This window comes from Rhipicephalus microplus, chromosome X, assembly GCF_043290135.1.
Source record: "Rhipicephalus microplus isolate Deutch F79 chromosome X, USDA_Rmic, whole genome shotgun sequence".
Lineage (NCBI taxonomy): Eukaryota > Metazoa > Arthropoda > Arachnida > Ixodida > Ixodidae > Rhipicephalus > Rhipicephalus microplus.
This window is the reverse complement of record NC_134710.1, coordinates 159,793,951-159,808,823: the sequence shown is the minus strand read 5'-3', so window position 1 is coordinate 159,808,823 and position 14,873 is coordinate 159,793,951. Positions and strand designations below refer to the sequence as shown.

General features: G+C 43.0%; 1 protein-coding gene across 2 annotated transcripts in view; it reads left to right on the top strand.

Moving 5' to 3' along the window:
• The window catches only part of LOC119177074 (GMP reductase 2), an 82,211-nt gene that overhangs the window by 21,864 nt on the left and 45,474 nt on the right, over positions 1–14,873 (top strand). For both annotated transcript variants that reach the window (XM_075878071.1, XM_037428453.2), the window contains 2 exons: positions 4,070–4,153; positions 12,531–12,704. In XM_075878071.1, coding sequence (XP_075734186.1) covers positions 4,070–4,153; positions 12,531–12,704 — 258 coding nt within the window. The remainder of the gene's footprint in view (positions 1–4,069; positions 4,154–12,530; positions 12,705–14,873) is intronic.

Genomic DNA, 14,873 nt, shown 5'->3' with positions numbered 1-14,873 from the left:
AGTTTAAACAGTCCACTCTTTTATTTGAAACAATACTCAGCAATAAACAAAGCCACAAGTGCGTTTGAGGTCCGCAAGCACAAAGACTAGGCAAATCTATGTACTACCTATAATCGCTGAATGATCCCAGCCTGAGAGTCCCCTTTACTTAATTTTAGGAAATTCCATGCCATTGGGCACAGTGCTATACCAGAAACGAGTCTTATTGTTGATCACTGGCCTTTCAATGTTCTCTACTGCAGCACAGCCTATTGTCCATCGTTCTCAGGCGAAGTGCTTATCTGCAGTATGACCATTACGTTTCTACTTTGATATCAAGATCAAGGCTATCACGCAGGGTGTCTCAAAGGGCATTTCATTGGCTAGGTATCACTGTCACAAAGATTGCGACTGGTGAAAATTACGCTCATAGACTGCTTCCGAAGCAGAAGCACGTTTCCGCAGATACCAAAGAATGCATCGCGTTCAAAAGCGAGAGGTGAAAATTACGTGTGCCCTTTCAGAAAACAGACAGGCTATAGAGAGGCTAACCCTTTGTGCGACAGCTAGATACATGTGTCTCATTTTTCAGTTTGCTGAACTACATCACCCATTGCAATTAGCACATTAAGTTGCTCATATATTACCCTAGTCTTTGTAATCTTAAGGGAAATTCTTTTACCCCGCTTTCCAAGGGGGGATATGTTACAATAATGTGAATTTCGATCATTTTCTTTACGATAGCTTTTGAATTTTTTGTTTTCTTGTTTTTGGGAGAGGTGATGTTAGTTTCCAGTTAGTTATTAGCCCCGCCGCGGTGGTCTAGTGGCTAAGGTACTCGGCTGCTGACCCGCAGGTCGCGGGTTCGAATCCCGGCTGCGGCGGCTGCATTTCTGATGGAGGCGGAAATGTTGTAGGCCCACGTGCTCAGATTTGTGTGCACGTTAAAGAACCCCAGGTGGTCGAAATTTCCGGAGCCCTCCACTAAGCGTCTCTAATAATCATATGGTGGTTTTGGGACGTTAAACCCCACATATCGATCAATCAATAAGCTTCCAGTTATTACATATGTTTCTGAATTTGCATAATAATTTCACAAAACACAAGAAAAAAGGGCGGAGCAGAAAGGGCATATTCTTTTTTTGTTTTTTCTTGTCCTTCGTTTTTCTTCCTTGATGCTACGCGTCTTTTTGTGTTTCAGTAAGCATGTACCAACTAGTCCAACAAAAAGTTAATTATTACTAACTTGACCGATACATGCATCAGAACAATCCATCATGAAATTGTTCCACTCATCCCTCAGCACAGGGGTGGATATTGATGCTTGGCAATATATTTTTTCTTGGTATCATATACCTCTTGAAAAGTAGGCACATGTTCAGGAACAACATCCGTACTCGAGAATTTCGACAGCGAAACGAAGGACAGCCATATGGACAAAAAAAGTGGTTTATACATGGGGTAAAGTAAGCTTTACAGGAAAAGGTAACACCGCTTTGAAGGCTCACAAGAGGCATAACTGCAGGTAGTGTTGTTTTGTTGAAATGAGGTCCACACAACTTCGGACTATGCCACAAGGGGCACATTTTGAAAACTGCCAAGTCGATGTGTCAAAGTTGGGATTGAAAAAAAAGATTTAGCTTTCCGCCGTCTGGAAAAACCCAGTTTGTCACATGGAAGTTGGGAAAACCCCACTGCTAGCCACTGATCCACTAAAATTAACAGGAAAAAAGTAAATCAATAAATAAACTACATGCCTGTGCCCCTTGCCAGTCTAGGTGGAAAAGCTTTAAAGAAGCATTAGTAACATTTACTGACAGGCTAATTGGTGATGCACAAGCTCCTGGGCATAACAGTACAAGTGTAACAAGATATAAAGATGACACAGGGCAGAATACTGACTTCAACTAATTTCAATTACTTAAAATCTGTTGAAGATAATTTAGAGGTCTCCAACTCTCCTCAGCCAAAGGGCCGCAGTCATTAAATGCAGCCCCACAAGAGCCAGGGCAGCGGAGAGGGTGGGAGTAGATCTGTGCGCTGGTACCAAAATTGCCAGCGGCAGCGGTTCGGTGCTTTAACTTTCGGCAGCGGCGCGGGGCTCATCGGATCGGCGGGGCGCGGAAGTGGTGGGGGGGTTATACTTTAGAGTGAGGATAAGAGAGCAAAGAGTCGTTTTAATTGAGAAAAATGGAAGGAAATTCGCCAATACCATGGAAATATGGACTGTCTTCTTCAATAAAGCTTTGTATTGCTAGATTCCGCTTCGGCTTTGCACAGCGCGCCGGTGGTGTTCCGTGGCTCCGGAGTATGACGGTGGAAGCCACCTTCATTTTCCTGTGCTGCCCTTTGCCTTTTCTGACAGGAATTTGATATGGGCAACGAAAACTGCTGTCGCAAGGATAAATGCCTCTGATATAAAAAAGCACCTCGCAAGCTTTCCACTAGGGAAGGGAGCATGCACTGCCGTATCGGGAATGGGTGGATTGGACCAACCAATGTTTGTGCCTCAGTTTCTAATGACGTCAATATCATGCTTGCGGTGTTATGAGAAGTTGTGAATGCCTTTTGACTTGACTAGCATGCACATAGTACTGAAAAATAAGGTGCAAGGAAAGAGCGTCGGCATGCAGCAACATGTGACCAGGCGCTACAGTGACAGGAAGTTGCTATAACAGAATGAATTTTGTTCGAAGGACCGGTAACCCGTTGACAGATGAACAATAGCGCAAGATTTCGTGTGAATTGCTGCACTCAAATGAGTGTAACGTTTGCACGTCCCCTCTCTTGTATTTATTTGACTTTCAGCAAGACCGTGGCTCATGTCCAAGCACCTTCACTTGCTTTATGCCACAGTGACTCCAAAGCAATGATTACCATAGTTGCAAAGCAAATAAATACATGACGGTATGAAGGACGAAATTATTGGAAAGAGTTTTTACGCGATCAACACACACACACACACACACACACACACACACACACACACACACACACACACACACACACACACACACACACACACACACACACACACACACACACACACACACACACACACACACACACACACACACACACACACACACACACACACACACACACACACACACACACACACACACACACACACACACACACACACACACACACACACACACACACACACACACACACACACACACACACACACACACACACACACACACACACACACACACACACACACACACACACACACACACACTTTTGTAGCTTACAAAGCATACATGGCATATATGGTCATGGCCATTTGCCAGGTCAAGCTAGTAGGCCACAAGATGAAATAAGAACATACTGTGAAGATGCTTTTATGATTTATTGTGGCAACTTGAACGGTGCTGCTGTTGATGTTTAGTGCTTCGAGGGATAGGCTCAGCATTTGCATTTTTGTAGCACTAACTCTCTATTGAACATAACTGTTTAGTTATGTTAACTTCTGCATATATTGTTCCAGTAAAAACTGGACTATATTCGTGTCAAACAGAGTAGTTAAATCATGTCTTATAGCTTATATACTGAGTGATTGAAATGGTAGCACTAAGCACGATAAACAGTATCGTTGAACAAGCTAGAAAGTGGCAGCTTGAAATACTACATTAGGTTGGGCTGTACTTCTTGTAAGGGCTACTGACATGAATTGAACTTTTCTGGGACCGTTCGTTGTGCTGCACGCACTTGCATGCACACGTGTGAAAACTGGCGACTGCCACGATTTCAGTGTTCTGTCGTGTTTTGGCGACTGAAAGGCAGATACAGTCAAGATATGAAATCTTTGCAGCTATTCTGTTCTCCAGTTGCCTTGCACACATATAAGGTGTGGAAATTTCACATCACTGTTTATTAGATTTACAGTCCACAAAGCAGTGAGAGCAATTAATTGCATTTGAGGAAAGAAACCATGTGCTCAACTCTAATTGTGAGTTGACCCATAAACATGTCATGCACTGTATGTTGTTGGCTTTAAATTTTCACAATGACAACTGGTGTGCTTACTGATCCTTGTATATAAAAAAAGTTTCACATTATGTTGAATGGAATTTCATTGCAGAATTCAATGTTCACAGCTATTCATAAACACTACTCCGTGCAGCAGTGGAAAGAATTTTATGCATCCAATCCAGACGTTTTTGAGGTGAGACATACTTTTATTTTGTAACCTGTTGTTAGTAAATTATCGAATTTGGGCTGAGGAACATGTAAAACCTTTGTCTGTAAAGTTTCGAGGCTAATTTATTTTCTTTAAAAGTGATTCCCTAAAACAAGTTTTGTGCATATGTGCACATGTAGCACCATTTTTTTGAGCCAACGTGAACTGTTTATGGGAATGGGCCTTTTCCTAGTCTGAACAGCACCCCAAGTGGAGATCGCTGAAATCAAAACTGGTGGCTCTTGAACTCTGAAATCGTCCTCTGAATGCTGGTAGGCCTTCTTGGAGGCTTGGGTTCGTGCCCCTCTATCGGGCAAACATTTGAATTTTGTGGCACCAGATGTTTCTTGATCCATCATTTAATCATATGGTGTAGTAGCGCAATTTTCACGGGGACGAAGAGGACAAGAACACACGACACTCGCTACACTCGCAACTAATTTTATTTTAGAAGCAGCATATATGAAGTGCTGCTTCTGAAATAAAATTAGTTGCGAGTGTAGCGAGTGTCGTGTGTTCTTGTCCTCTTCGTCCCCGTGAAAATTGCGCTACTACGCCATATGGTTAAATGATGTCTCACCAACTAGCCCAGCTCTCAACCCTACTGAACTTCGTTTCTTGATCCGCACATGTCGTCACGTTTCGGCCACCAAAAATCATGGCGTGTGCCTCCGCAATGCCAGCGTGCATGCGCAGACTGCCCACCCAGAAAAGGCCCATTGCTGTGTAAGCCGCTAGATGATGGAACTATGTGTAAAGAAGTACGTTGTCAATTGTCTGCTCATTCTACTGTGAGTGAATGTGGAGCAATGTCCACCTTGAACAATGTGTAAACATAAAATTCTGTGGGAAGCTTGGCAAGACAGCCACCCCGTCCTATGAGCATTTTTGTGATGCTTATGGCAATGAGACATTTTCAGGTGTGAGTTTTCGACTAATGCAAGAGGTTCGTTTCGGAGAGAACATTGGTGGAAGATGACACAAGGCCGGGGCACTCTGCAACATCACGGAATAAAAATGGGGCTTGGATCAGGAAAATCATACTGCAAGATCGCATCATTACAGTCCTCATGCTATTGGGTTTCTCGATGCGAGTAACATGCCATCAAATTTCGTGTGAGAACTTATTGAAAGGAAAGGTGAATGCCAGACTTGTGCCGTACTCCCTTACACAAGACTCCCTTACACAAAACCAGAAGGACATGCAGGCATCAGTGAGTGCTAATTAACTCTCTGAATCGGAGGAAAGTGCTGCATTCTTTGACTACATCATTGCTGAAGATGAAACATGGTGTTTTTCATTGGATCCTGAAGCACCACCTATACACCACACTTGCTTGAGCACTCCCTATGCGATTTTATCCCTTTTCCTTGTGTGAAGAGAGCCATAAAAGATGACTGGATTGGGAGTGTGGAGGTCATTCGAGTAGCCACGACCAAGGAGCTGAGAGCTCTGCCTAAAAAAGCATTTTCTAACTGTTTCCAAGACCTCTAGAAGCGTTAGCTGTGTATTGTCCTTAAGGGAGACTATTTCAGAGGAGCACTGTACAAATGATTTCAAAGTTAAAAAACACGCTTTTCTTTTTAAATGGACACAGTCTCTGAACTTCACGGACAAAGGTTGTAGTACCTGTATCACACAGCCCAGGCAATTTAATTTTGAGCGAATGTGATTAAGTGTTATCATGCCATTTCAGTTTCAGCTACATGGGCATAGTAACATTTACAGGTAATAGCATTCATGCTTAGGAGAAATTCATAACCTAATGCAAAATGTAATAAATGTTGAGATTTTATCAAAGGGTCATGAAACGAAAATGAAGCTGCCCAAATGTAATTTTCCCTACTTCAATAAGGATTAGACATAGGGATTTTGAAATATTTTGCCACAATATCCAGTCTTAATGACGACCGTTTGAAATCGCAGTTTTATGTTGCTCTGTACCATGAGGCCCTACCAGCTGCCATAAGCATTAACATGTGATGTCAGTGAAACGTCATGGTAAGATAGTTATAAACACAGCGTAAGCTTTCTTTCGCTCTAAAATGATAGATTTATGGGAACCTTGAAAAGAATAACACAGCAATTTTTGCAATCTGAACTGTGTATACTGTGGAAGTACAGCCAGTGATCTGCTTGGTTTCACTTTCAAGTACGTTTAATTTTCGTCACGTGATGTCTTTGCTCGCTCGGCGCATTGTCCCAGTGCTTCTCTTACTGGTTGCATTAGGCTGTGTTTTACGGTGTTTTTTGGGCGGCTTAGTCTTCGCTATGCCTACCATGTGTGTCGTCGCACAGTGCCGCACAACTTGGAGAAAGTGGAAATAGTGTTCGTGACAGCTTTATGGTGCCGCAAGCGAAACTGTATGATGCTATAAACCTTGGTCAAATATGGCTCAGGAAACATCTCTATGTTGCCATGTTTTGCCGATGACAGAGATCTTTCTTGACTTACAAGGACAGACAACAGATTTTTTTTTTTCAACCCAGTTTTTTCTGGCGTGACAGAAATCTTATTCTTCATAGCATTTGTAGCTGCTGTAGTTAAACCCAAAAGCACATAGTTACTTTATAAGCAGTATTTTTAGATCTGGAAGGCTCTGAACACAGATGTCCCTTTTTGTCCAGCAACACTGAGAATTCATAGCGATGCTGGGAGCCCTTTTAGCGACTTATGCATGCTGTCTTTCTGCTTTGCAGGAGTTGTAACTATGCTTCACCATTTTTATTCTGAGCTTTAAAAGTATTTTTCAATATAACAAGCCGCTATAATTAGACAATCTGGCTTTATACAGTTTTCCTGTATGTGTACTGCGTTGCGTGCGCCTGTGTCGTGGATGGCTTGTCTCATCATCGTTACTCTCTCGACACACGAGCCAAGCCAAGTCACCGAAAACGTCACTGTGAATATACACGGCAGTGCTGAGTAGCAGTACATGTCATTTCTGGGACGAAGTGTAGGTAGAAAAACCAAGTTGCTCAAAGTCTTAGCGACCTGGCAACTGCGTGCATGGTTTCATGAGCACGCAGAAAAGTTGCTCAAGACACACTGACGAGCATGTGATCATTATGTAATGCAAAGGCAGTGCTACTTTTAATGCATACTATCAATGCAGGCCAATATGTACATTTTTATGGAGTAATATCTTTTACTATAAAGGTACTACAAAGAAGGAAACAATATTTCAATACCAACAGGAAACTTGTTGACTGTGTACACTAGTCTTTTGTCATGTGACAGAGTACATCGTATAATTGAAGTTCCTGCTGCCAGGTAGCACAACAGGCCATTTTTTTTGTAATTTTAAATGAATAAATTATCATATAACTTCTTTTCTCACTAGAACGATGGGGCTGGTTTGAGTCACTATGATGGACAATCTCTTCATCCGTGCAGTCATCTCATTTCATGTTCTTGGCAGTTGTCGGTTCCTTTAAAGTGACTTCAACAGTACAGTTGAGGGGAACGTTATCGGGGAATCGAAAGTTTGTTTTTATAGCTATTAATTGAATCCAGACTATGAAACAAGTCAAGGTGTAGTATTAAATGGATGGCCAGGATTCTGAATACATGAAATTTCCCGAGTCCTCCACTACGGCGTCTCTCATAATCATATGGTGGTTTTGGGACGTTAAACCCCACATATCAGGATTCTGAATACACATGTAGTTGAAAATTCTCGGAAAATGTTTCACAACCCTTTTAATAGGTGTTGTCAATTTTTGATGACTTTTTGATGTGCAAAATGATAGTTAAGTCAATCTTCGCAACTATATTTTGTTCCCAGACTAACTCTAGGCCAATGTCTCCTGTAGGCCACTTTTAGAAATGCTCATCTTTTCACGTTTTCGGTGAGGTGGTGCCACAGTATAAAGGTCAGACTTTCTATCCACCAATATCTATCCATCAACATATTTTCACAGCGCAAGACTATGAGTAGTTACGCCGTAACTACTTGTAGTCTTGCACTGTGCAAATATGTTGATTTTCAATCACCAACTAGCCCAAGCACCTGTCTTATCAAGTTACATCTATCTACCAGCCATGGAATCAAATGCTGTCATTTTTTAAGCATGGAATAATCAACAAAAAGCGTACTGGATAAATGACCAATATTGACATCAATTCTGAATGCCTTTTAGTATGCCTGTGTAGACCAGGAGTGCAAGGCTGTAGTGACATTCAGTAAGAATGTTAGTCATTAACTATGAATCGCGTTACATGTGCCCTGAGATGTTTATATAATTCATATGTTGCTGTAAACCATGAAACTGATCCACTCAAATTTCAAATTCTTTTGTTTACCGCATGCTAATGTATTGCCACCTCCCATTTGTTTTTGGTTCTTGTGCTGACTAGTCATTACAAAATTTCTGTGGGTGCTTTTAGTGCTTATGGTTGAGCATGTCTAACCTGCCCCTGATGTTATTATTAAATATGTTTTTTTATTTACAAGCACTTCCTAAATTGCTTGTGATTTCACAGATGTTGTGGAGACTTGAAGTGGCTGACAATACTTGCAAGGTTAACTCTTTTGTTACCATCCTATTCAAATCGATCACTGGTGATCAATGATTTGATTCATTGATTTTTGCATGTTGGTTTATTTTCCTCTGTGCCTAGCACTTCCTAGTAGTTAGTCCAGCCTCTGAACTTTCAGAATCAGTTTGAATTTGGCCGTTTTGGCAACATAGTGATTTTTGACAGATATTTTCGCGAGCTAATGTTTGTAAGGGGCTGGGGAAATGGCTCGGTTAACGAGCTTGAGAGAAATGCCTGCCGCTCGTGGTTAGGCTGCATTAACATGAAAGTTCTGCAGTTAAAAGAATATTTACTTGTCAAACATCAAATTACGCTAACAGCTTCCCAATTCAACAGTGTTGCACGGTAGCAATTGCCTGAAATTTATGCAAGTTATTCACTAGAGAGCTTTTGTTGTTTAGAGTAGGGGAAGAATCCAGTGTCGCTGGCCGCCCCTTTGGCGTCGTCGTGATACGTACATGGGTGTGAGACTAAAAATGCGTGGTGATGGACACTATCTTGCAACTTGAATGTAAACATTCGACAGAAGTCTGTCTGGTTGGGTATGAAACTGGGTGATGATTTAGACTCCAACCAAAAGTTTTGACGAAACCCGACGTTTCGAAACCGACTTGGTTTCTTCCTAAGGGGTGACTGCGGAGCTACGTAGCAGCACAGTCTTCGAAGCACTCGCGGGGCGTATAGTGAATCCCCCTCTCTCTCTCTCATTTTGCCGTGGAGCACAGTCTATGTGTATACACTGGGGGAAGGGTTCCGAGAGGGCGGTTGATGTTATGGGCTGTCATCTGTATGTGCCACGACTCGAGTAATAACCTTCTCCTCCAGTTCGGCTCGCTTTCAAGGATGGTCGTCGCTTCAAAATTTATTTGGTGATCCAACGTCTCAGCATGTTCAGCGACTGCGCTGCGCTCATTGTAGAGCTTCCGCACATCGTTAGCGTATTGCTTCAGTCGTTCCAGTAGGTTTTTCGTCTCGCTGATATAGGAAGAGAGGCACTCAGCGCACGAAATTTTGTAAACGACACTGGGGGTCTTGTCAATTGTTGGCCGGTCTTTCGGGTGGGGGAGGAGGCGGCCCAGCGTACACGAAGGCACGTGCGCGATGCGAACCCCTTCCTTCTTGAAGATCTGTGCCAAAATCTTGCTGGTTCCCTGAACTTATGGAATTGGTAGGCGTTTCAGGGGGCTGTCAATTAATGTTGATTGGGGTTTTTCGTATCCTCTGTTGCTCTGTGCGGCAGGTGGCGGCTCGAATGAAGTTTTTTGGGTATCCGTTTTTCCTGAGGTCCGCAATTACACGGGCCTCTTTTTTCTTTCGCTCCTTGTCATTGGAGCATAAGTTCTTAGCTCTCTGGTCACAACCGAGGCCTTGTGGCAGGCGGGGTGGGAAGAATCAAATTGAAGGTACTAGTGTGCGTTGGCTTCCTGTAAACGGAGAACTCCAGGTCGTTGCGCTTTCTTGCCACCTAGACGCCAAGATAGGGAAGGCAGTGGTCGTTTTCACACTCTGTCGTGAATCGTATGGCTGGGTGCACGGAATTTAGGTGCTGTCTGAAGTTTTGAATTTCAGAGGTCTTCATGATGCAAAAGCAATCGTCCATATAACGGAGAAAAAGCTTGGGTGGCAGCGAGAAGGAGCTGAGTGCTTTTTCTTCTATGTACTCATTCGAGCTGCCACCCGCCACGCAGAGCAACAGAGGATATGAAAACCCCAATCAACATTAATTGGCAGCCCCCGAAACGCCTACCAGTTTTATACGTTCAGGGAACCAGTGAGATGTTGGCGCAGATCTTCAAGAAGGAAGGAGTTCGCATCGCACACGTGCCTTCGTGAACACTGGGCCGCCTTTTCCCCCGCCCGAAAGACCGGCCAACAATAGACAGGACCCCCGGTGTCGTTTACTAAATTCCGTGCGCTGAGTGACCCTCTTCGTATATCGATGAGACGAAAAACCTACCGGAATGACTGAAGCAACACGCCAACGATGTGCAAAAGCTCTACAAAGAGCGCAGCGCAGTCGCTGAACATGCTGAGATGTTGAATCAATTTCGAAGCGACAACCATCCTTGAAAGCGAGCCGAACTGGAGGAGAAGGTTACTACTCGAGTTGTGGCACATACAGAGGACAGCCCATAACATCAACCGCTGTCTCGGAACCCTTCCCCCAGTGTATACACATGGACTGTGCTCCACGGCGAAACAAGAGAGAGGGGTGTCCTTATCCGCCCCGAGAGTGCTTTGAAGACGCCGCTGCTACGTAGCTCCGTAGTCACCCCTGAGGAAGGAACAAAGTCAGTTTTAAAACGTCGGGTTTCTTCAAAACTTTTGGTTGGAGTCTAAATCATCTTCCTATCTTGCAACTACATCTCATTTGAATGATGACGAGCTTTGAGTCCGAAGATGACAGCACCTCAGCTTCAATCTCCGATTGTGACAATGCTATGCATCAGCCTGGGACACTTGCAGTCATTCAGGGTTTCATTTAATTAACAGCCTCAAGTGGTCTCCTCCACCACTCATGCGTAGCTGTTTACCTTTGTGTACAGTCTTGGAGCTACTTTAGTTACATGCAAAGTCCACAAGTCGCTGGGGCGCGATGACAAGAAGGCCTCTGGAGGATATCGTGGCCCTGTATTAAAGAGCAGCACGAAAAATTTCAAGACTGAGCAGGATTTTATTTTTTGTGATTATACTACATATAAAAATACAAATAAATGTGTGTGGATGCATATTTTGGAAAGCCATCCTATGCGGAGAGAAGTTGCTCGTGTAAAGAGACAACTGATGTTCATTAGACATCTGAACTATATAGACATTGTTCACATTGCAGTCATTCATGAATATTGGAACACCAGCAGGCTGTTCAACAAAAACAAACAAAAAAGTGAAAAAAGCATGAGTGCATCTGTGCCTCCCGAAAACCAGTAGATGCTTCACCACATAGCACGAGCTGTGAAGCAGTACCTTGGTTTGAGATTTTTTTAGTCTCCGTTAATGGAAACATTGTCTATAACATTTATAATTTTCTCATGCTGATTCTGGGTCATTTATCTTCGAAATGTGTGATCTGAAATTTCTTTGTCTTAAATGTTTTTGTGTGTATATGTTTTTTTATTACATTGTTTATTAGCTTTCAACCAAAAAAGGTCACAGATTTGCCGCAAAGGCAAAGCAATGAACGTGATAGCAACAAATCGGTAGGTCACGCGCAGAATGGAAAGCAGATCGAAATGTACCCCGCACTTCTGACTCACAAATGATGCACTAAACGTACTCACAAGTACAGATTCACACGAATAAGTGTCTCAGTTGTTACTTTGTTGTGGCTGAAAAGCGCGTCCTTTTGCAAACGGAGGCTTTGCAACGATTTCAGTGACCCCCCGAGATGCCCGCCAACAGCGGTAAGTGGTAGATATAAATAGCTTGCCGTTAGAACGTTGAGGGACGTGCCCCTCAGTGGCTCAGTGGTTAACGTCTCGCATTCACGACACGCAGTTCCCACGTTCGATTCTGCGTGCCGGAATCTCTTTCTGGATTTTTTTCTTTCTGGCATTTTCGTATATATATATATACACACACACACACACACACATATATACATACATACATATACATATACGGTGGGTGACGCCGACGCTGGCGGCAAACTCCAGCTGATAGTGTCCATATAATTGCTATCGTGATAATATCACACACCTTTCCATGCCTTCGTATGAGGAGTCTCTCTCATACCATAATGATTGTATAGAGTGTTATGCTCAATCTTGATTCATTTTTTTCATTTTTTGATCACTGCATCATAATTTTTTTATATTCAGAATATTGCCGTCAGCTCAGGCTCTGGTGAAGCAGACTATGAAAAGATGAAGGCCATCCTGAGAGAGATCCCCGCATTGCGCTACATTTGTCTTGATGTTGCAAATGGTTACTCCGAGGCATTTGTACAATTTGTGCGATCTGTCAGAGCAGATTTTACAAGCCACACAATTATGGTAAGTCTTTTTTACTTAACTTTTTTATGAACTTTGTGTTAAAACTAATATTTTTGTTGTGTTGACTTTGATTGCTTCATTATATGCACTTGGGTGTGCATGTGTATAGTGGAATAAAGTATAGGCCCAAAATATAAAATTGAATATAAAAGATGTTGAAAATTTGAAAGAAAAAACGGAAATGAGATCTGCTCATGTCCTTGAACACATAGCATGGTGAGTGACTGTTACTGAAAAACTACAAATCGTCATGCAGAAACACAAGCTGTTCCCTATGACCTGGCTTCAGGCTCTCTTGCTATGATATTACAGTGTTTACTGCTTTTAAAAACCATAACAATCTTATTTACATGATATGCGTACATAACAGAGATGGTGACAACTTTATTACGCTCTTGTTCAGGAGGGTATTTTTTCTCCATGGAAACTCTGTAATGGTACTGTGGTTCCACCTACTTCTACCTACGAAATAAGAATTCTTGAGTCGAAACTATGCTTGCTCGGGTGTTTTAATAAAGTCACGAAATCGGACACAGCACTGACACGCCCTCTGTTGCAAAAGTCTACCGGCATAGAAGTCCGCCTTGACCGCAAATTCAAAGAAAAATGGAAATAAAATGAAAACTACCAGCACAGATCGCTGTATTGTGCCTTCGACCTTGCGGATGCTGATGCCTGTTTTTTCATAGTTCAATGCACTGAACTTGGGGGAAGAGAAGGTTACAGTACACCTAATCTCAATTTCTTCACCCTTGTTAGCAGCAGGCATGTTTGTACCTTGAGCCAACGAAGTACTTGTCTTTGCAGGCTTTCCACACTTAAGTTAAGGTCCAGTTTTCTCTCTCTCTCTCTCTCTTTTTTTTACAAACAGCAGACGAGTAGCTGGGACATTCCAGTAAGATTGAAGGCACTGCATCTGGTAGCAACACTGGCCGTTTTGGTTTGTCTAGGGGAACTTTGCCACCAAGCTTGTCGTAATAGCGCCCGCTGTCTATGGCACGGTCAAAGAAGTGCTTCTCACAAACATAGTCATGAGGCGTCAGATGTCGGTCTGTCCGGGGTATAACACAAGCCTACACTTCCAACCTTGCTGGGTCGCTAGAAACTTTGAAGGTTTCTAACCTTCTGTGCAGGACACGTACCCACTGTTGCAGTTGGGCACATGCTTTTCTTGTGTCCTGAAGAAGCACTATTCAGAATCTGCAAAGCACTCTCCTTTGTCATGGTGCGAAAAACGTGCGCAAGCATCGAGGAGTCGGCGCCACCGGCACAATGCGGGGAAGCCACTGAGCGCTAGAGAGAGAGCAAGCCTGCAATTCTCGAAGTGATGCGCGGCAGATTGTTGAAAACTTTCCCTCCCAAGGCCACCTACGCATCTATCTGCACAATGTGCGAGCAAGGGGTGCGTGCATATGACAGGTGCCATCTACTTGGGGCCATTACTAGCAACTCCTTTGAAGGGCTCAATGAAGTGGCATAGCCAGGAGGTGGCACACCAGTCCTGTCTCATACCCCCCTACCCCCAAAATGCTTTTTTTCGCCATAGCATACGGAGAATAAAATAACACTGGACTACATCTGCCTACCCAGCCCCTGCCTTCAAATCAATGTGGTGCCCTCCCCGAAAAAAATTTGTGCTTATACCCCTGGCTGTATGACCTGTATTTCTGGTAGCAACAATTAGTCACTGTAGATAAAATATCTGTCACATCAACTAATTGATGTTACAGACAGAAATCTGTAAACATTTATAGTGTACAAGGCATTCTCATGATTTTTATGCACTGCGTCTATAGCACTTTTAAAAAGTAGCAACACGCTGAAAACATAATCTGTCGAGCTTCAGCATAAATCGCATTCCTCCATGACACAATTGTGTCACCCTTATGTGCTGCTTCAGCATTGATGTTTCTCCTCCTCAAGTACTTCTTTCTCTGTAGTTCAGCTACTTCTGTTGCTTTGCCTTAAATGATGTCACTTGCACTATGTGACCAATAATTGTGGGAAACCAGGTGGGCAGTTCGAGGCAATCAGTAAAGTTTATTTGAAAACGATGAGCGTACCTCTGTAGCCTATAATTTTGCATAAATTCTGCAAACATGTCAAAGAACATACCCAGCGAATTTTATTGAGATCCATTGACATTGAAATACGACCGGTGTTGGTATT